Genomic DNA, 21,979 nt, shown 5'->3' on the forward strand with positions numbered 1-21,979 from the left:
CAAAGTGCTGGGATTACAGGCGTGAGCCACCGTGCCCGGCCAAGACACCACAACTTTTAACCTAGCAATGCAGATCTCCAGTTGATTATTTTCCAAGCTTTATTTTTATAAAAGTATAATCTAGATCTTTTCCGCTTAGGTAGGAGGCTTAGCTTCAATCCTTTGTCCTGAACAGGTTCCATAAGAATTCACTACTAAAAAGCAAGAGGACAATTAGCAAAAAGAACATAACGAGAATGTATATTTCTAGTTGCATCTGATTTAAACTAATATATTTGGGGCAAGCTGTAAAGTATAAGAATAGGTATAAAACACGTAAGATTAAAATTACTAAAAGAACTTTATTTTTAAGATTCAGTGTTAGTGATCTGTTACATTATGAGAACAGTCCAGGGTAATGAGATTACTATCTACCTTTGAAGACCTACTCTATGGAGCACTGTCAGGGAATGCAGAAATGAAAAAGCCTCCAGTATGCTTCCGGGTCTAATAAAATCTACTGTCCTATCTTTTTTGTTGTAGTTGTTGTTTTTGAGACAGAGCCTCGCTCTGTTACCCAGGCTGGAGTGCAGTGACGTGGAGTGGAGTTTGCTCACTGCAACCTCTGCCTCCCAGGTTCAAGTGATTCTTGTGGTTTAGCCTCCTGAGTAGCTGGGATTACAGGCGTTCACCACCAAGCCCAGATGATTTTTTGTATTTTTTTGAGACAGAGTCTCGCTCTTGTTGCCCAGGCTGGAGTGCAATGGTCTCGGCTCACTGCAACCTCTGCCTCCCAGGTTTAAGAGATTCTCCTGCCTCAGCCTCCAGAGTAGCTGGAATTACAGGTGCCTGCCACCACGCCCAGCTAATTTTTGTATTTTTAGTAGAGATGGGGTTTCACCATGTTTGCCAGACTGGTTTCAAACACCTGACCTCAGGTGATCTGCCTGCCTTGGCCTCCTAAAGTGCTGGGATTACATGCGTGAGCCACCATGCCCGGCGATTTTTTGTATTTTTAGTAGAGACAGGGTTTCGCTATGTGAGTCAGGCTGGATTCAATCTGCTGACCTCAAGTGATCCGCCCACCTCAGCCTCCCAAAGTGCTGGGATTACAGGCATGAGCCACCATGCCCGTCCTCAATTCTTTAACTTTGCCTCAGTCCAAAGAGAGCATTTATAAAGTCAAGTGTGTGAAAACCATAGTTGTCTAATGCGGAGTTTTAAAAGACCTGTCTTTTTGAGAGAAACAATGTGCGTTCACATTTAGGTTCCGGAAGATCTCAAAGAGTTCCAGACCACAGATATTCCGGTGCATCACTGTAACTTCCGGGCTGTTCTCGGCTGCCTTTGTAGCGCTTCTGTTCTCGGTAGCTACGCAGGGCCAGCACCACGCTGGCGCCGTACATGATCACGAGAAGACAAGCAAAGGTGGCTGCTGCTCCGTCGGTGCCTGCCAGCTGGCAGTTCATCCAGGTGAGACCCTTGCGGGCATAGAGCCTCTCTCTTGTTTTGCAAGTGTCGGTGCTATTGATCTGCAGAGCCACGTGGAGGTAAACACCAATGCCTGTGCAGTAGCCCACTGCCGCTAGGAGGCTGAAGGCGGCCTCCGTGAGGAGCCACTTCCCTGACAACATTGTTCGACTCTTGGCTCCTTGGAGTAAAACACCCATGGTGAGGACCCCCAGACCCAGAGAAACAGCCACGCCACCGTATATCAGGGGCGACCGGAGGATCGTGTACTGCTGGTCCAGCTGCCGAACCTGCTCTAGCTCAGTGCCCTCGAACGGTGAGTAGTAGTTGTTCCCAAAGCCACCGCCGCTGGAAAAGCTGGCACTGAATCCGGCAAGGACAAAGTAGGAGGCCACGATGCATATGAGAACCATCCCATTCAAGACCACCTCCACTATCTGCACCACACCTAGGAGAAGAGAGATTCGGGCTTTAACACTGACATTACTCACCCAGGCCAAGCCAGAGACATACCACAGGCCACCTGATTTTAAGGACGTGGTTGATTCAATGTCAACTTTTTTTTTTTTTTTTTTGAGACGGTGTCACTCTGTCATCCAGGCTGGAGTGCAATGGTGTGATCGGCTCACTGCAACCTCCACCTCCTGGCTTCAAGCGATTCTCCTGCCTCAGCCTCCTGAGTAGCTGGAACTACAGGCACGCGCCACCCTGCCTGGCTAATTTTTGTATTTTTAGTAGAGACGGGGTTTCACCATGTTGGCCAGGCTGGTCTCAAACTCCTGACCTCAAGTGATCCACCTGCCTTGGCCTCCCAAAGTCCTGAGATTACAGGCGTAAGCCACCTCACCCAGCCTCAACATCAGTATATTTAATTTGCTTTTTGTTTTTGTTTTGTTTTCAATCTATGTTTGAAAAATCAAATTACCACTCTGAAAACAAAGACGTGGACATAAATATTCATTGTAGCTTTATTTATAATAGCCAAATATTGGAAACAACGCCAATGTCCTTCAGTGGGTGACTCTGGTTACACAAACGGGTACACCCATACCATGGACTACCCTACTCAGCGATAAAAAGGGATGAACTCCTAGGCTGGGTGCAGTGGCTCATGCCTGTAATCTCAGCACTTTGGGAGGCCGAGGCGGGCAGATCACTTGAGGTCAGGAGTTGGAGACCAGCCTGACCAACATGGTGAAACCCCATCTCTACTAAAAATACAAAAATTAGCTAGGTGTGGCAGCACGTGCCTGTAGTTCCAGCTACTCTGGGGGCTGAGGCAGGAGAATTGCTTGAACCCAGGAGGCAGAGGTTTCAGTGAGCCGAGATCATGCCCCTGCACTCCAGTCTGGGTGACAAAGCGAGACTCCATCTCAAAAAAAAAAAAAAAAAGGAATGAACTCCTGATACATGCAATGACTTGAATGAATCTCAAGGGAATTATGATGAGTGAAAAAGAACCAGTCTTGGCTGGGCGCAATGGCTCATGCCTGTAATCCCAGCACTTTGGGAGGCCGAGGCGGGCAGATCACCTGAGGTCAGGAGTTCATGACCAGCCTGGACAACATGGTGAAACCCCAGCTCTACTAAAAATACAAAATTAGCCAGGTGTGGTGGCAGGCGCCTGTAATCCCACCCACTCAGAAGGCTGAGGCATGAGAATTACTTGAACCCGGAAGGCAGAGGTTGCAATGAGCCGAGATCGCGCCATTGTATTCTAGCCTGGGCGACAAGAGTGAAACTCTGTCTCAAAAAAAAAAAAAAGAACCAGTCTCAAAAAGTTACATACCGTGTGATTTCATGTATGTAACAGTCTCAAAAGGACAAAATTATAGAGAAGCCCAGATTGGTGATCAACAGGGGACAGGAATGAGTAGGGATGGGGGAGGAAGGAAGAAGATGGATGTGACTATGAAGACTTAGCACAGGGATGTCCAGGGTGAGGGAACAGTTCTGGATTGCATCGTGGTGCCGCTCATACAAATCTACACATGAGATAAAATGGCTTAGAACTACAAACACATACATATGTGTGCAGGTAAAAGGGGGAAACCTAAATGAGCTCTGTAGATTGCGACTTTCCTGGTCTTGATATTGTACTAGTTATGCAATATATTATCATTGGAGAAAACTGGGTTAAGGATACACAGGAGTACTCTGCACTGTTTTTGTGACTTCTTGCAAATCTATATTTCAAAACGAAAAGTTTCTAAAAAATTGAAATGACATAAGATATAAACTGAGAAATTTCACTCATACCGTCTCTTCAATGTTGCCAACCGCTTTCATTGGTTTCAATATAATTGTCCAGTGTTCCTTTATGCAAATAAAAAGCACATTTAAATCTGCATTTCATTCCCTTCCCTGCATTTTTCCACAAAAGTAAGTATACCACGTACACTGTTCTGCATCTTGATTTTTTCATTTACTATATCTTCCAGATGTTTTCAGATCAGTTCCTACAAGAGGAGCCACATTTTGTTAAGTGGCCTTCGACTTCGTTGTATGGATGGATTTGTCTATTCAACCAGGACCTTACTGATAGATATTTGGACTGAAAGGAACCCACAAATGGCACGAGGCAGAGGAAGCCAACAGGCCAACAGACTGAAGATCTTCTTGTCCGAGGTCAGCTTTTATTTGTTACTGACAGAGGCCCCAAATCCTTCTTAGGTGTCCTTCTGGGAGAGGGTCTCCTGCCATTCCCGTGGTGTTCAGGGATGAGCATGAAGAGAAATACAAATGAACCGAGAGCAGGACCACCAGGTTCAAGTCCCCGCTTTTTACTGCCTTGTCATCTTGGCCAAGCCATTCAGTCCTTCTAAGCCTCAGACAATATGACAAATGAAGCTAAGTCTGCCAATCTTCACCCACAGGGATGTGGGGAGGCTCAAATGAAAGCAGCCGTGTGATACTGTGGGAAGTTAACAGCAACAACAAAAAAGCAAGTATGTGAAAATACTCTAAAAATAAAATAATGTACAAATGGATAGTGACGCTACTCAGTAATGTTTCCAAAATGGAAGGGGATTGGTGAGAAACATAAGAAAGAATGGGATAAATTTAAGAAGAGTGTGGTTTCCCAGAAATCAGGACAACCCTCTAACACACTAGGGGATACCATGATGTTTATAATCAGGGCAGTGAAAGACTCTAAAGTACTTAGGCAACAGCTACTCAGCTTGCTAATCCTATCTCCTGCTGGGCCCACAAAAATTCCTAGCGGTCCACAGGGACATAGTAGTTGAGGGCTTTGATAGTTGAGAAGTTACATTCCTCTAATTTAAAACTGAAAATAACGTCAGACTAAAACTGCCCACTCATCACTCAGGCACAGTAAGCTACTGGTTTACACTCTCCCTACAGCAGAGCAAGTGAATTGACCCAGACATCATTTTAATTCATGGGGGTTAGTGGACCCTACACCTTTCTCTCCCTTGGTTTTCCTTCTTCATGGACGTTAATATTTCACCCCCTGAAGGAAAACAGAAATACTGTACTGAAAATACTGAAATTCCTCTGGGACGGATTCACAACCCAGGCAGCATCTATCTGTTAGGCTACAATGGAATAAATCTAGATCTTGTCAATCACCTGTTGACTGTGCCAACTGACAGGAATAATGGTCTTCTGCTGGGTCCAATGATATTCGGACTGTTGAAGGAATATGGCCAGGGAATATTATCCCAGGTTCCAGCCAGGGTTGGCCTGGCTTAGCTATCAATATCAAGGCAGGCTCAAGTATTTCCAAGCATGCTTTTAGTGCAGAAAGACACATGGGGCAGGGGAAGGGGAAAAGGGTGGCGAGCAGAGCTAGCAGTTTATCTCTATGGTGGGATGGGACACGTCTCCGGAAAGACAGCAGAGGGTTTGGTAGAGGGAAGCAGAGATCCTGAAACGACATGAGATCTTTGTTGTAAATAACGTCTTTCTGGGTCTGGCGTGGTGGCTCACGCCTATAATCCCAGCACTTTGGGAGGCTGAGGTGGGTGGATCACTTGAGCCCAGGAGTTCGAGATGAGCCTGGGCAACATGGTGAAACCCCATCTCTACTAAAAATAAATAAATTAGCCAGGCACAGTGGCATGGGCCTGTAGTTCCAGTGACTCGGGAGGCTAAGGTGGGAGGACAGCTTAAGCCTGGGAGGCAGAGGTTGCAGTAAGCTGAGATCCCACCACTGCACTCCAGCCTGGGTGACAGAGCCAGATCCTGTCTCAAAAATAAGAAATAAAAAAATAAAAAAAGTCTTTCTGGGTGAGGCTGTTTTTGTGGCTGATCATTTAATAATCTGCTTAACTATATATCCATACCTGCCTTTGAACTTTAAATGTGGTCCTGAAAAAAACTGAGGAGAGCAAGTCAACTTTTTTACTTTTTATTTTTCTAAAATTAATACATGTGCAGTCAAGCCATGTATAAATGAAAAGTCCCCTTCTCTTCAAAAGCAAAACTGTTAATACTTTCTGATGTTATTCTTCAAGAAATTTTCCAATCATATACAAGCATGTATATATATATTTCCTTTTCTAAACTCAAATGGAACTCACCTTTTAAATGTGAAAAATTGTCTCTATTTAAGAGAATATTATAAATGTATTGTAAAGAGGACATCAACTCCAAATTAAAATTCTTTGGATTTTTTATTGGATTCACATAAAGCAAAGAACTTACTCACTTGGACCGAGAATATATTGTAATGTTCCATAAGTCATAATTTAAGGACCGAGAATATATTGTAATGTTCCATAAGTCATAATTTAATGTGCAGTAAGAACCCATGAAGTTGTCTGACCAAAAGTAACACTCTTCTGTTGGGAAAGATTTTACATCCTTTTATTCTGGATGAATCCTGAATTCTAGATGTTGGGTTTAATGCTTCACACAATGGCACATTTACAAGAGGTACAAAACACTTATTGAGCTTTCAGGGCCACTGTAAGAGGCTTGCAGAATAGCCTCTTTGCAACCCAGAGAATTAATCTGATTCCTCTTTCCTCAGCCCACGCCTACCTCCAACTTCAATTTTACAGGAGTAGTTTCCCAAGAGTCCCCACCCCCTCCATTTGCAGAATTAAGGAAGTGGAAGGACTGGAGAGTTCAGTGTGGAAAAATGTGTGGAGTAATCTGCTTGAGACAACTGTGTTTTAGAAAAATTCAGGCTGAAGTGTGGTCTCATGTCTATGTGGCTCTCCATGAACTTTTTTTTTTTTTCTGGTATTTTGGCAATACGGTCTTGGTCTGTTGCTCAGGCTAGAGTGTAGTGGGACAATCATAGCGCACTGCAAACTTGAACTCCTGGGTTCAAGCAATCCTCCTACCTCAGCCTCCCAAAGCTCTGGGATTACAGGTGTGAGCCACTGTGCCCAGGAACTTTGAAGGTAAGGTTCATCAAATTCTCTTGGTGACCTCCCTTTACTGAATGAAGAGGTGCACTCTGTTGTAGTACATGCTTTTTCCTTGTGGCTCTTGGGCTCCAGTTTTTTTGCTTTTTTTTTTTTTTTTTGAGATGGAGTCTCGCTCTGTCACCTGGGCTGGAGTGCAGTGGCGGGATCTCGGCTCACTGCAATCTCCGCCTCCCAGATTCAAGCGATTCTCCTGCCTCAGCCTCCCAAGTAGCTGGGATTACAGGCGCCCGCCACCACGCCTGGCTAACTTTTTTGTATTTTAGTAGAGACGGGGGCTCACCATGTTGGCCAAGCTGGTCTCGAGCTCCTGATCTCAAGTGATCCACCCACCTCAGCCTCCTAAAGTGCTGGGGTTACAGGTGTGAGCCACCGAGGCCGGCCATTTTTTTGCTTTTTGAAAAATAATTTTGATTGGTCCCTCACTCACAGAGGACTCCAGAAGCCAGGGTCTGTTGCATCCATGAACACCGCTCCATGCGACTGGGAGCTCCGCCCACCACACCAACGCTGGCTCGCTGCTTTTCCAGCATTGGAAACTTCCACAACAAGGGATTCTTGGGAAAGGCAGTGGCTCAGACTACCTTCCAGCACCACTTGCATCTGGCAGAGCGTTTTAGAAACCCTTAAAATTCAAACATTTCTGCTGGCTTCTCTTTTAGCTTCCTGACTTTTCGGTAACCCTTTATGGCCAGGACAGCCCCCAGGGCAAAGACCACAATGCCCAGGGCAGCAAAGATTCCAGCTCCTATATCTGCTCCGTGGAAACTGCAGCCGAAACCGCTGTAGCCTTTGCTTTGGTACAGCGCCTGCCTCTCTTTACACACAGGAGAGCCATAGGCAGCAGAGAGGTAGTGGAAGTAGAAGTACAAGGCCGGGATGTACCCCCCCGCGATGAGCATGTCCAACAAGCCTTCGGTCACCAGCAACAGTGGACAATGCCACGGGACCCGCAGGACACCCATGGCAACGAAGAGGCAGCAGAGGGCAGTGAGGGCTCCACTACAGGCCATTGCCACAGTGACCATGGGCAGCTTTAGCTGGTAGAACTGGACATCCAGTTGCTGGGCCTTCTCCCCGTCAGCACCATCAAAGCCACTGTAAGCCCCTCCGAACTGATAGTAGTAAATGCCCCCCAAGCTGGTGATGCCCGTGTAGCCCCCTGTGGAACTGTAAGACACAGAGCTGCAGGCCAGGATCAGCAAGTTCAGGAGAACCTCCAGCATTTGGCAGCAGGCTGCAAAAAAAGGGTGTTACCATTTTTGAGTGATGCTGTTTGGCACCAGGAGACTCTTCCACCTGAGGCCCACCTTCCGCGCAGGGCTCAGACCCCTGACGGCTTCTGGCCCCGTGGAAGACCCGAGGCCAAAGCAGCGCGATTAAAACTAGGGGGCAGTAGGGAACTGTGGTCTCCAGAAATGGTGCCAGAAATACTATGGACTCAGAGGGGTGACTCTCAAAAGAGCAAAGCGGTGTGCCCTGAGAGAGCAGCAGGAGGATGATGGGAGAGATCAGGCCAGTGAGCAGGAACAAAGCCATCCTGGATGGAAGGGCAAGAACATTCCACCTCCCACCACCAGAAAGATGAAACAAGGCCGGGCGAGGTGGCTCACGCCTGTAATCCCAGCACATTGGGAAGCCAAGATGGGAGGACTGCTTGAGCCCAGGAGTTTGAGACTAACCTGGGCAACATAGTGATACCCCATCTCTAATTTAAAAAAAAAAAAAAAAAAAAAAAGACTGGGTATGGTGGCTCACGCCTGTAATCCCAGCAATTTGGGAGGCCAAGGCAGGTGGATCATTTGAGGTCAGGAGTTTGAGACCAGCCTGGCCAACATGGTGGTACCCTGTCTTTACTAAAAAATACAAAAATTAGCCAGGCATGGTGGTAAGCACCTGTAGTCCCAGCTACCTGGGAGGCTGAGGTAGGAGAATCACTTGAACCCGAGAGGGGGAGGTTACAGTGAGCTGAGATCGCGCCACTGCATTCTAGCCTGGGCGACACTCCGTCTCAAAAAACAAAAGCAAACACAAACAACAACACAAAAAACTAAACAAGTTGTCTCTTTTTTTTTGAGACAAGGTCTCTGTCACCTAGGCTGGAGTACAGTGGCACAATCACAGCTCACTGTAGCCTTGACCTCCCAGGCTCAAGCAATCATCCTGCCTCAGCCTCCCACATAGCTGGGACTACAAATGCATGCCCCTGGGCCTGGCTAATTTTTGTATTTTCTCGTGATAAAGGTCTTGGTGTGTTGCCTAGGCTGGTCTCAAATTCCTTGCTTCAGGCGATCCTCCTGCCTTGGCCTCCCAAAGTGCTGGGATTACAGGCGTGAGCCACTGCACTGGTCGTTATCTCCTCTTTATATATGTTCTGTGGTGAATACAATTTGTAAGGGGAGAGTTCTCCAAGTTTGAAGAAAATCACAGAGCTTAATATAATAATTCAGAAAAAAAGCGTGGAAGTTACACATCAAAATGTTAACTGTGGTTCGTGTATTAGAAATAAGAAAAATTGGCCAGGCGCGGTGGCTCACGCCTGTAATCCCAGCATTTTGGGAGGCCGAGGCAGGCAGATCACCTGCGGTCACGAGTTCTAGACCAACCTGGCCAACATGGTGAAACCCTGTCTCTACTAAAAATACAAAAATTAGCCAGGTGTGGTGGTGCATGCCTGTAATCTCAGCTCCTCAGGAGGCTGAGGTGGAAGAATCGCTTGAACCCAGGAGGCGGAGTTTGCAGTGAGCTGAGATTGCACCACTGTACCCCAGCCTGGGTGACAGAGTGAGGCTCTGCCTCAAAAATAAATAAATAAATAAATAAAAAATTAAAAAAAAAGAAATAGGAAAAATTAAGTTAATTAAACCCTTAATGCTTACTGAATTAAAAAGTTGTTTTATTGTTCTTAGACTTTAACTCGTAAGTATGTCTTAAAGTTTAATGCTGTTTTATTTAGTTCCCTAAAGAGTGTATCTGGGCTGTGATATTTTCCCAGAGCTGGATTCTTCCCGGTCCCTTGGCTTCTTTATCTTGGACAAGGAAAACTGGCTGCTTTCCTTAAAATCAACGTTAGTGAAATATAACTTATATGCAACAAAATGACCCACATTAAGCTTACAGCTTGATGCGTTTTGACAAATTTATGTACCATGTAACCACAATCAAGACACAGAACATTCTCATTAGCCTAGAAATTTCCTTAGTGACGCTTTGTAGTAAATCCCTCACTTTCCTTGTCAGCAAACCACTGATCAGCCCTCTCTCATTAGAAACTAGTTCTGCCTTGTGTTGTATGAAAGGAAAGAAGGTTAGAAACTAGTTCTGCCTTTTCTAGAATATCATGTAAATGGAATAATACAGTTATGTCCTTTTGTGTGTGTGGTTTCTTTTGCTCAACATCATATAAGCTGGGTGCTTCTGAGCTGGAAATTGTACGTGCTGCCAACGTCGGCCTGTCAACATCCTGCCTGATGTTTGATAACCAGATTTAATGCCTGGTTCCAGTTGGTCTATTCATGAAACCACAGCTACACATTGTCTAAATGAAATGATGATGCTCTCTCAAGTGCGATCTTTACACTGTATAATTTTCCCCCAGAATGCAAACAACATTATTGTTTTCTTTCTTTTTTTTACAGACAGGGTCTCACTCTGTCACCATTTTATTTATGAAAGTTATATGGCCAGGCGTGGTGGCTCATGCCTGTAATCCTAGCACTTTGGGAGGCCAAGGCGGGCAGATCACGAGGTCAGGAGTTCAAGACCGGCCTGGCCAACATGGTAAAACCCTGTCTCTACTAAAAATACAACAATTAGCTGGGCATGGTGGCACGCGCTACCTCCCAGCCACTCGGGAGGCTGAGGCAGGAGAATTGCTTCAACTGGCACCCGGGAGGCAGAGGTTGCAGTGAGCCGAGATCATGCCACTGCACTCCAGCCTGGGCTACAGAGCAAGACTGTCTCAAAAAAAAAAGACAGTTATACTTACTTATAACAACAACAAAAAAAGAAAATGTAGACTTAAGAAAACATGCAATGTAACAATTGCCTGTAATACAACCAATTTTAAAAAATCATTGTGAATATTATATTTTTTCTTGAACTTTATTTGTATATTCATAACTTTTGTTGTTGTCTCTCATTAAGAACACAGTCCTCTGGATATCTTACTGTACTTCTCTGAAGCTCAGGAGCTGCTGACAGAATTACAGGCTGTGAGGTTGTGCCAATATCTGCAACTAGAGTAATGATCCTTGTACCTGCATTGCCTGGAGCACTTTCCTCAAAGTTCCTATAATCATATGCATCTTTGGAATTATCCTGAGATTACATTTTCAGGTATGAGCTCCATAAGTTCTCTCCCTTAGGCTGGAACATTTTCTCCCTTAGTCATAGTAAACCAAAAAATATTTCTCACCAAATCACGTGAACTATAAGCTCTCACCTAGACAAACCAGATTTTCTTCATTGCTGGCAAGGCCAAGACCGCTAGAATGGGAACCTGGGGATGCCACATTTGGGGTGGATACATGATAGGCTGGAAGTGTTTTTCAGACTGTGGGTCCCAAATAACTATGGTTTTTAAAAAATGATTTTGTTCTTAATGAACGGGATAGAAAATATCAGAATACTTGGTATATAATAGGGTCAGTATGGTTTCACAACATTTTTGTTTCTGTGTGTGTGTGAACTCGGTCTTAATGTAAAAAATGTATATACGTAACAACCTTGTGAATATATTATGTGTGTGTATATATATATATACACATATATTTTATTATTTTTGTTTTTTTTTTTTTAAGACGTAGTTTCGCTCTTGTTGCCCAGGCTAGAGTGCAATGGCGCAATCTTGGCTCACTGCAACCTCCGCCTCCCGGGTTCAAGCGATTCTCCTGCCTCAGCCTCCTAAGTAGCTGGGATTACAGGCATGTGCCACCACCCCGGCTAATTTTATATTTTTAGTAGAGACAGGGTTTCTCCATGTTAGTCAGGCTGGTCTTGAACTCCCGACCTCAGGTGATCCACCCACCTCGGCCTCCCAAAGTGCTGGGATTATAGGCGTGAGCCATCGTGCCTGGCCTTATTATTTTAAAATTTTTTTAAATTTTTAATATTTTTGAGATGGAGTCTTACTCTGTCACCCAGGCTGGAGTGCAGTGACGTGATCTCTGCTCACTGCAACCTCCTCCTCCCAGGTTCAAGCAATTCTCCTCCTCACCACGTTGGCCAGGCTGGTCTCGAACTCCTGACCTCAAGTGATCCACCCACCTTGACCTCCCAGAGTGCTGGGATTACAGGCGTAAGCCACTACGCCAGCCTTTTTCCTTTTTTTTTTTTTTTTTTTTTAAACTAGAGATGGGGTATTGCTATGTTGCCCAAGTTGGTCTCAAACTCCTGGGCCCTCCTGGGCCTTCCAAAGTGCTGAGATTACAGGCATGAGCCACTGTGCCTGGCCTCAGTCAATAAAGTTTAAAAGCCATTGATCAAGTGTTGGGCGTCAGATCTTCAAGGAGAACAGGTGCTGCAACTTGCCTGCCCACGCCAGGTGACTTTCCCTCTCTGTTAATTCAGCTGCCTCGCCAGAAGATCCCTCCTCTGACAGCTGGCAGCTCATAGCCAGTTCCACCTACAGGCCTCTGCACTTCCTCCTGGAGTCTGAAAGCTGCAAACATGGCTGCTTGCCTTTGCAAACCCAGGGCATGTTTAAGGAGAAGCACAGGAAATCTAGCAGCACTTTTGAGACGTTCCTCCTTTTTTTTTTTTTTTTTTTTTTTTTTTTTTTTTTTTAAGAAAACAAGAACCTCACAAGTACAGAAATGAAAATGCTAGGAACCCACAAGGGAATCTGCTTAAATTTTTGCTTCACCAGCTCAGACCATCCCTTCCAGAACCACCAGTGACAGTAAATGATCAAACAGCCTGCAAAACGGCTCACCTCTCCCAGTGCACAAGTATTTGCATTTGTGGCATTCCAGGAGTCCTTCTGCCTCTGACTGGTAATATTCCACCTCCTCTCGTCCAGGCCTGGGGGTCGAGGGCAGATATCTCTCCGAAGGGGGTTCACTATAACCAAAAAGCATACATGGTCATTAGGGGGTGTCTCATTCAATAGCGTTCAGGATTAGAACTCTGGACTCCTCGTGCTGGGCCCAAATATTAGCAGAACAGAAATAGAATTTGTCCTGGTATTTTAAACTCCAGAGAATTCTCTGGTTTAGTGGCCCCACGGGACATCCAAATACTTGGCCCAGCTCCACTAACCACATGACAGATGCTGTGATCGGTACCGCTGAGCACCACCTTTGATGGTTTGTCTGCCCCTGGGAGCTGTCTCACCAGGTAGCTGCGAGCTGCCTTTCTGTGAGTGCAAGTTCTCAGTTCAGCATGCACCAGGCCTCTTCAAAACCAGTTTGCATTCACATGACTCTGATGCCCAGGCAGGCATTCTCTTCCTCCCTTTGTTACTTTGGAAAGTGCTGAGTCAGCAATAACTCTCCAGGAGCATGGGAGCTGCAGACCACGGATTTTGACATCATCACATCATTTCCTCCTCTGGCAGCCCTAGCATTTTCTGTCCCTTCTCTCCTTGCTTTATGCAGCACATCCTGGGCTTTGTCCAAGATTCAACAGGGGGCTGCATTCTACTTGCCAGGCTCCCACAGTCTTTCTAGAACATCATGTCTCTCTTAGGTTTGAAATTTTTCAAACTTTTAGCATGCACAGGAGGCCCCATCTCTCTACACTCACAACCTCATGCTGGCAGACCCAGCCATACTGAACTACCCCCTTCCCCTCAAAAGATGACTGCTTTTCCATGCCTCTGGGTTACTACAGAAGCTATTCTCCTTGGGACACCTTTCCTCTTCCTCCCCAGTCTTCCTTTTTTTTTTTTGTTTTGAGATGGAGTCTCACTCTGTCACCCAGGCTGGAGTGCAGTGTCGAGATCTCAGCTCACTGCAACCTCCGCCTCCCAGGTTCAAGCAGTCCTCCCACCTCAGCCTCCCGAGTAGCTGAGATTACAGGCGTGCGCCACCGCGCTCTGCTAATTTTTTTGAATGTTTAGTAGAGATGGGGTTTCGCAGTGTTGGCCAGGCTGGTCTCGAACTCCTTACCTCCAATGATCTGCCCGCTTCGGCCTCCCAAAGTTCTGGGATTACAGGTGTGAGCCACCGCGTCCAGCTCGGACAGTGGTTTTTAAAGAAACCTAAAAATGCAGCTCTGAATTCTCCCAGGTCCTGCAGTTGCAAGTGCAATGGGCTTTAGTCAGGGAAACAACAGCTGTTTCCCTGGGCGAAGCTTTGACTGTATCTGGGCGCACCCTTTGTTATGCTAGTTAGTTTTAGATAATGTAACATAAACTCAGGATAGGAGCTCTCCCGCTGTGTGGACATAGCAGGGAGACAGACTGGACTCAGCCTCCAAGTCCCTGGGAGAGGGGAGCCTGACTCCTCCCTAGAGGAGAGGCCAGGTGTCAAAAACCAGAAGCAGTCGTCACCTCGGACCTGTCTCCTTTTGGAGCTGGCAGGGGAGATATCCCATCTGCTCACAGTTCACCGTGTGGGGCACATTATCTGGGTATTCAACGGATGGAAAAAACACCAGGTCCCTAGGAGGCAGTGTGGGGACCAGGTCCCCTCTTGTCTTCCCTTCCCCCCCACCCTCCCCTAGCTCACAGAGTCTTCCAGTACACCCTGAACCTTTCTCCTTACAAGGGGCCTACGGGAATTCTGTGCAAGGCAGAGATGGCAAAGTTTTTTCATTAGGAGGGTGCGGTCTCAAGCAGCCGTGGGATTCGAATGACGCTGCCTAGAGAGACCTCACTGGCAAAAGGGAAAACAAACCTGTACCCTTCTGTGGGAGAATTTTACGTAGACTTTGTTCTTTGGTTAAAAATGTAGCGTCTCCCATCTGTCTTTTTTTTTTTTTTGAGACGGAGTCTCGCTTTGTCGCCCAGGCTGGAGTGCAGTGGTGCGATCTCGGCTCACTGCAACCTCCGCCTCCCGGGTTCAAGCGATTCTCCCTCCTCAGCCTCCCAAGTAGCTGGGATTACAGGCATCTGCCATCACGCCTGGCTAAGTTTTTGTATTTTTAGTAAAGACGGGGTTTCACCATGTTGGCCAGGCTGGTCTCGAACTCCTGGCCTCAGGTGATCCGCCCGCCTCGGCCTCCCAAAGTGTTGGGATTACAGGCATGAGCCACCGCGCCGGCCCACCTGTTTCTGAAGGCACCTATTCCTGGGAGGGGTAACACATTAAACTATTAACTCTTCATCGGGCTTCCCAAGTGGGCGGCCCGGCCACACGGAAGAGGACTTTGGAGTCGGGAAGGGCTGGCTCTGGAACACGGGACAAGGGTCTGAACCCCAAGGCGCAGTCCTGTGACCATGCGGGCCGGGCCGGGGAGGAGCCTGGGGTGAACCCCACCCGCCTGGTCTCCTCCCACCCCTCCCTCTCGGGTCCCGGGGCCTCTCTTTCTCTTCTCCAGGTCCTCCAGCCCAGCCACTGCTCACAGGGGTGGTTTTTGCTTTGTTAGTTGGGTTCAGGCCACGAGAAGGGGGAACCCTAAAGTTTTCCTTCCCTGCCAGGTCGCCTCTGAGAGCGCAGAAGGGAGAAACGGCATTTGTTCATTTAAACGGGCTCCTAGGACGAGAACCCGGGGACGCCAGGGCCTCGCGGGCCGGCCTGGGCCACAGGTGTCCCCGGCGCGGAAGTCGCAGCGCCCCGGCCCCTCTCACCTTTCGGGTCTGCGGCGCCCGGGGTCTCCCTTCCTCTGCGGCTGCGGCGGCTCCGGGGCTTCCCAGGGCGCGGGCCCAGGAGGCGCGGCTGCGTCCCAGGTCAGTCCCCGGGCTCCGTCCCGCGTCCGGCTTTGGCGCGGCTTTTCCCAAACTCCGTGTTCACCTGCGCGAGGGCCCGCGTCCCTGTGTGTGTCCCGGCGGGGGCCTCGGTCCGGGTCTCTTTCCCTCTCTCTCTCCCTCTCCCGGTCCCGGTTCCGGTCGCGGTTCCGGTCCCTCTCCTGGTCTCTCTCCGGGTCCCGGTCCCGGTCCCTTCGCCGGTTCCCGTCGCTGCTTCGCTTCCTGCGCGGGTCCCCGGGTCGGTCCCGCGGTCGATCGTGGGTGCGGCCTTGGTCTGGGTGGGGGCGCCGTCCCGGGTCCTGCTCTCTCGGCCGGGCCCGGGGCTCGCGAGCCCCCGACGGATCTTCCATGGCCGGGTTCCGTGTCCCCGCCCGGGAGCGACCTGAGGGCAACAACCAACAAGTTTCTTGGGCAGGTGGCCAAGCCCGGGGGCGGGGCGGGCACTCACCTGTGCGCATGCGCGCTAGTCCGGGAGCTCACCTGAGAAGGGCGCCCTCAGGGGGCGGCCTGAGCGCGGCTGGGGCCCGGGCGGGAGGGGTGCCTGTGTGCTGGGTGGGGGCTGGGGTGCTGCTGCTGGAAACCCGGGCGGGGCGACCCACAGCCGCAGCTTTCTGCCCCGAAGTAACCCCTTGGTGACCCCACAAGGTGGGCGGCCTAAGGGAGCCAACTGTGGCCACCTCCCCTGGCTCAACTTACACTGCAACTTGGATTTACCTTCCCAGAGGTACCCATCCTCTCACTCACTCAGCCAGACACTCATTCATTCACCCAATCACCCACTACCCGCTCATCCATTCACCCACCCATCCACCCACTCACCCACCCATCCACCATCCATCCACCCATCCACCCACTCACCCACCCGTCCAACCATCCACCCATTCAACCACTCACCCATCCATACACCCATCTATCCACCTATCCACCTACTCACCTACCCATCTAACCATCCACCCATCCATCCATCTATCCACCCACTCACCCACCCATCCACCACCCATCTACCCACCCACTCACCTGCCCATCCGCCCACCCACCCACCCTCCATCCATCCATTCATCCACCCATCCACCCACTCACCCACCCATCCACCCACCCATCTACCATCCGCCCACTCACCCACTCACTCACCTGCCCATCCATCCACCCACTCACCCAACCATCCACTCTCACCCACCCATCCACCATCCATCCACCCACCCATTCACTCATCCACCCATCCACCCACCCACTCACCCACCCGTCTACCAACTCACCCATCCATCCACCCATTCATCCACCCACTCACCCATCCAGCCACCCACCCACGCATCCACCCATCCACCATTCATCCACTCACCCATTCATCCATCCATCTGGCCACTAACCTACCCACACATCCACCCAGTCACCCACCTTCCACTTCTCCCTCCACCCATCCACTGTCCCTCTTTCTCCCTTCTCCTGTTTTCCTTATAACACCTATGTTGTAAGGAGCTTGCAGCCAGTTCATCTATCACAATAGTCCTGGGCTTACAAATAGCCCTGTTTTTTAAAATGGGGACTTACACAAAATTGGCAGCTTTTAATTCTGCCAAGTAAGGATATTACAAAATATATACAATTGCCATCTGGTAATTAATTCTTTCAGCAAATATGTATGAGCACCTGCTTTAGCAGGTACTGGAGATATAGTGGAAACTTTGCCTGCAGGGTGATTGCATTCTAGGGTGTCAGGAAAAGGGAAAACAGGTAGTAAACAAAGAAGACAGTGTCTAAAGTTTAATGGGAAGGGCAGGTTTCCTCGTATAGACCTGGGAAGATGTCGTTTGAATTGAGTTCTGGATGACAAGAAGGCTGAGAGAATGTCCCAGAAAGAGAGAAGGTTGAGGAACGCAGGAGCTGGACAAGGAGGTCCCTGGGAATAGAGTTGGTGGGCATGAATTGAGGCTGGAGAAGTGGACCAGGCAGATGGTGTAGACGACAGTGTGCATTTTTATTCTAAACAATGGGAGAACATTGAAGATTTTGAGGAGGAGAGTAAACTTTTCTGATTGATATTTTTGAAAGACCACTCTGGCTTCTGTGAGGAGGGTGGATGATGGGGGCCCAGAGTAGAGGGAAGAGATGAGTTACAAAGCTGCTGCTGAAGGAGTCCAGGTGAGGGTGATGGTGGCCATGGAGACAGTGACAAGTTGACAGATCCAGGTTGTAGTTTTGGGGAAGAATTTACAGTATGGATCAGATGTGGGGAAATGAGGGGAAGGGAGGAGTGACCGGGTGAATGGTGGGGTTTTTTACCGAGACGGGGGAGACTGGACAGAACCAGATTTGCGGGGAAATTAGAGAGTTCCATTTTGGACATGGTAAATTTGAGATGGCTATAATTCATCCAAGTGTAGATGTCTAGTTGCAGTTGAATATATGAGTCTGAAATATGGGGAGAGGATTGGGCTGGAGATGCTCTGTGGGAGTAGAGAAAGGAGGAAAGTAGAATGGAGAAGAAGCCTTAGGCAGAGTCCCCAGGGAATTCTAACTTTTAGAGCTAAGACTCAAGAGGATTAAGAAGTGATGAGTGAGTAGAAGGAAAAAGAAGAGGGTGGGGGTGACAAGACATCAACCTCCAACCCACAGAAGTGCTACTGTGAGCCCTGAAGCCTTTCTTCCCAGAGTGGAGAGGATGGGGCCAAATTCTAGGACCTTCCACAAATCTTTATTGAGCAAAGCCCTGTTCTGAGCCCGGGACAACTATGGATGCAGAGGAAGCCTGGTGAACAAGCAGACACAGGATGGTTTGTGGAACAGCATAGCCCTTCCTCTCTTCGACCTTCGCTCTTGACTTCTGCAGACCTCTTTCAGAATAAACAAACCCTCAAACCAGCTTGCCTTTTAGTTTCATTTCTCTTTGTTTTGTGTCTTTATACACAAATTATTATCGTTTTGCCACATTTGTTCCATCTCTCTATATATGGATGAAAACTTTAAAAAATGAAACGTGTGCTAAATTCCAGACACATGGCTCTTCCCCTAAATACTTCAACATATTTTTCCAAAGAATAACTTCCTCCTACACAGCCACATTACAGTGATCACAATCCAGAAATTTAGCATTGATATAATGTTATCGAATATATACTCTATAACCCAATTCCCTTATTATCCCAATAATGTCCTTTATATGTACTCCCTCCCCACTTAAAATCCGAGGATTCAATTAAGGATTATTCATGATATGTGAATAATGCATTGTCACATCATCATCATCATGTCTGTTTAGTCTCCCTTAAGTCTCCTTCAGTCTGTAACAGTTTCCCAACATTTTTTTTCTCTTTCACAGCATTGACTTTTTTTTTTTTTGAGACGAGTCTCGCTCTGTTGCCAGGCTGGAGTGCAGTGGTGCCATCTCAGCTCACTGCAACCTCTGCCTCCTGGGTTCAAGCTATTCTCTGCCTCAGCCTCCCGGGTAGCTGGGATTACAGGCATGCACCACTACGCCCAGCTAATTTTTGTATTTTTAGTAGAGATGGGATTTCACCATGTTGGTCAGGCTGGTCTCGGACTCTGGGCATAAGTGATCTGCCTACCTTTGCCTCCCAAAGTGCTGAGATTATAGGCATGAACCACTGTGCCAGGCCACACAGCACTGATTTTTTAGGAGAGTTTAGTCCAGTTATTTTTTTTTTTCAGACTGACTCTCATTTTGAGCTTGTCTTATGGTTTCCTTATGATTATATTTATGTTCAATATTTTTGGCAGGCAGATTAAAATAGGTGATGTTGTATCCTTCTTGGTACATCCTATCAGGAGGCACAAGATGTCAGTTTGTCCCATTATTGGTGATGTCAAATTTGATCACTTGGGCAAGGTGGTGTCTGCTATATTCTCCATTTTAAAAGTACTTCCACTTTTATATTTAATAACTTTGAGACAATGTGTTTCCCCACAACCTTTCTTGCCTGAATCAATTATTGCAATGGTAGTTGCAAAGTCATGGTTTCTAATTCTATGAATTCTTCCAAATTTATTAATTTGTTGACATTCTCCTGTAAAGAAGAATTTTCCCTCTTATCCAGCTGATCATCCCACAGAAACAATTTGAAAACCACACCCAAAATTTGGTTCCAAAACTGAGACAGATGCCCAAAACATACCATGAAGGAATAAAAATATTTATTAGTGCCATAATGAGGCTTTCTGGGGAGAGCAGAGCAGGTTTCCAAGTAGGTCTGAAATGGTTTGAGAAAGCAGGTAGGGGTGACTGGCTTTGGGGTTTTATTGTGGTTAGAGAGTAGCACTAGGGTGAGGGTTCTTGTCAGTTTCCTGTCTGTGCCAAGGGCATACCTGCGTTTTCTTATTAGTTCACCACATGTGGGATAAAAAGGCAGGAGCAGAATGAGGCTTCAAAGCTGTTAGGAGTTAGACATAAAAAATGGAGGCAAACTATTATCTCTGTAGACTCATTTTTTCCCTAATAATGCATTGTAATCCATTAATTCTGTTTGTTTTTCTGATATTTAAAATTGCCCCAATTTGGCCAGTGGGAGTCCCTTGAAGCTGCCTTCTCTGTTCTTTTGACATCAGAAGAATTATCCTAGGCCAGGCATGGTGGCTTATGCCTGTAATCCTAGCACTTTGGGAGGCTGAGGCAGGCGGATCACCTGAGGTAAGGAGTTCGAGACCAACCTGGGCCAATATGGTGAAACCAAATCTCTACTAAAAATACAAAATTTAGCCATGTGTGGTGGCGCATGCCTGTGATCCCAGATACTTGGGAGGCTGAGGCAGGAGAATCACTTGAACCTAGGAGGCGGAAGTTGCAGTGAGCAGAGATTGTACCACTGCATTCCAGCCTGGGCAACAGAGTGAGACTCCATCTCAAAAAAAAAAAAAAAAAAAAAAGAATTACCCTGATACACCTATCAGTTTTTGTGACTTCATTTTGTCGCTGAATTGCTGATATGGTTTGGATGTTGGTCCCCTCCAAATTTCAGGATGAAATGTGATTCCCAGTGTTGGAGGTGGGGCCTGGTGGGAGGTGATTGGATCATGAGGGCGGATCCCTCATGAATGGCTTAGCACCATTCCATTGTTGATAAGTGAGTTGTTGCTCTGCGTTCACAAGAGATCCATCTGGTCATTTAAAAGAATGTGGTATCTCCTCCCACCCTTGCTCCCTCTCTCGCCATGTTAGGTGCCTGCTCACCCTTCACCTTCCATCATGACTGGAAGCTTCCGAAGGCCCTCACAAGAAGCAGATGCTGGCAACACACTTCCTGTAGAGCCTGTAGAAACGTGAGCCAATTAAGCCTCTTTTCTTTATAAATTACCCAGCCTCAGGTATTTCCTTAAAGCAATGCAAGAACCGACTGACATAACTGCTTTGCCTCCTGGTCTAACCTGCCTCTCCCCTGAAGTTCCCACTTCCCTGGATGCTCCCTCGAGTGGAGAATACTCATTCTGGAGCCCTGCATAGGTGCATTCTGCTTGCTTCCATATGCAGAGTGATTCTCTTTCCTTTGAGGTTTGTCATAGTTAGGTTATAAGTTTGGCTGGATGGGCTAGAGACTCAACATAAAAGTATCTTAAACAAGATAGTTATTTCTCTCTTGGAAATGACTGATCTGGTGGCTCTGCTCTGTGACATTGTCAGAAGTCCACACCCCTTCTAGCTTCTTTTTCTGCTACCTTTTAGATATTGCCCTCATCTACGTGGTCCAGGATGGCCAACACCATGTCTACACTACAGTCTGCAGGGAGGGAGGAAGAAAGGGGACCAGGAAGGGCTTTCCTTCTGTAAGAATGAGACCCACAAGTTGCAGATATTAATTCTTCTCAATTCTTGTTGACCAAGATGGTAACATGACCATGTGTAAGTGCAAAGGAAGCTGGGAAGTGTGGCCATATACCCAGCTAAAAACTTGGCGTTTTTATGTTATAAGAGTAAGGGGGATGCTATGGTCTGAATGTGTGCCCCTACAATTCATATGTTGAAACTCAATCGCCAATGTGATAGTATTAAGAGGTGGGGCCTTCAGGAGGTGATTAAGTCATGAGGGGAGAGCCCTTGTGAATAGGATTCATGCTCTTATTAAAAAGTTTGAAAGGAGCTCCTGTGTCCCTCCATTGTGTGAAGATGCAGCATTTGTCTCTTCTGCCATGAGAGAATGCAGCCCCTCACCAGTCATTGAATCTGCCATTTCCTTGATCTTGGAGTTCCCAGCCTCCAGAACTGTGAGAAATAAAAGTCTGTCTATAAATTACCCATCTAGGGTATATTCTTAGAGCAGCCCAGTTGGAC

At 47.4% G+C, this 21,979-nt stretch overlaps 1 protein-coding gene across 2 annotated transcripts; it reads right to left on the minus strand.

Moving 5' to 3' along the window:
• Window positions 1–321: 321 nt before the first annotated feature.
• On the minus strand, window positions 322–16,116 carry MARVELD3 (MARVEL domain containing 3). 2 transcript variants are annotated; one of them, XM_016930132.3, is made up of 3 exons: window positions 15,586–16,116; window positions 12,787–12,914; window positions 322–1,897 (listed from the first exon to the last, which is right to left on the minus strand). In XM_016930132.3, exons 1-3 carry the CDS (start codon window positions 16,050–16,052, stop codon window positions 1,260–1,262), a joined length of 1,233 nt encoding a protein of 410 aa, XP_016785621.2. In that variant the 5' UTR covers window positions 16,053–16,116; the 3' UTR covers window positions 322–1,259. The 2 variants fall into 2 exon arrangements, with proteins under 2 accessions (XP_016785621.2, XP_016785622.2); XM_016930133.3 differs by lacking the exon at window positions 322–1,897 and adding an exon at window positions 6,071–8,088.
• Between the last annotated feature and the right edge of the window lie 5,863 nt (window positions 16,117–21,979).

The sequence above is a fragment of the Pan troglodytes genome, chromosome 18 (genome assembly GCF_028858775.2).
Source record: "Pan troglodytes isolate AG18354 chromosome 18, NHGRI_mPanTro3-v2.0_pri, whole genome shotgun sequence".
Lineage (NCBI taxonomy): Eukaryota > Metazoa > Chordata > Mammalia > Primates > Hominidae > Pan > Pan troglodytes.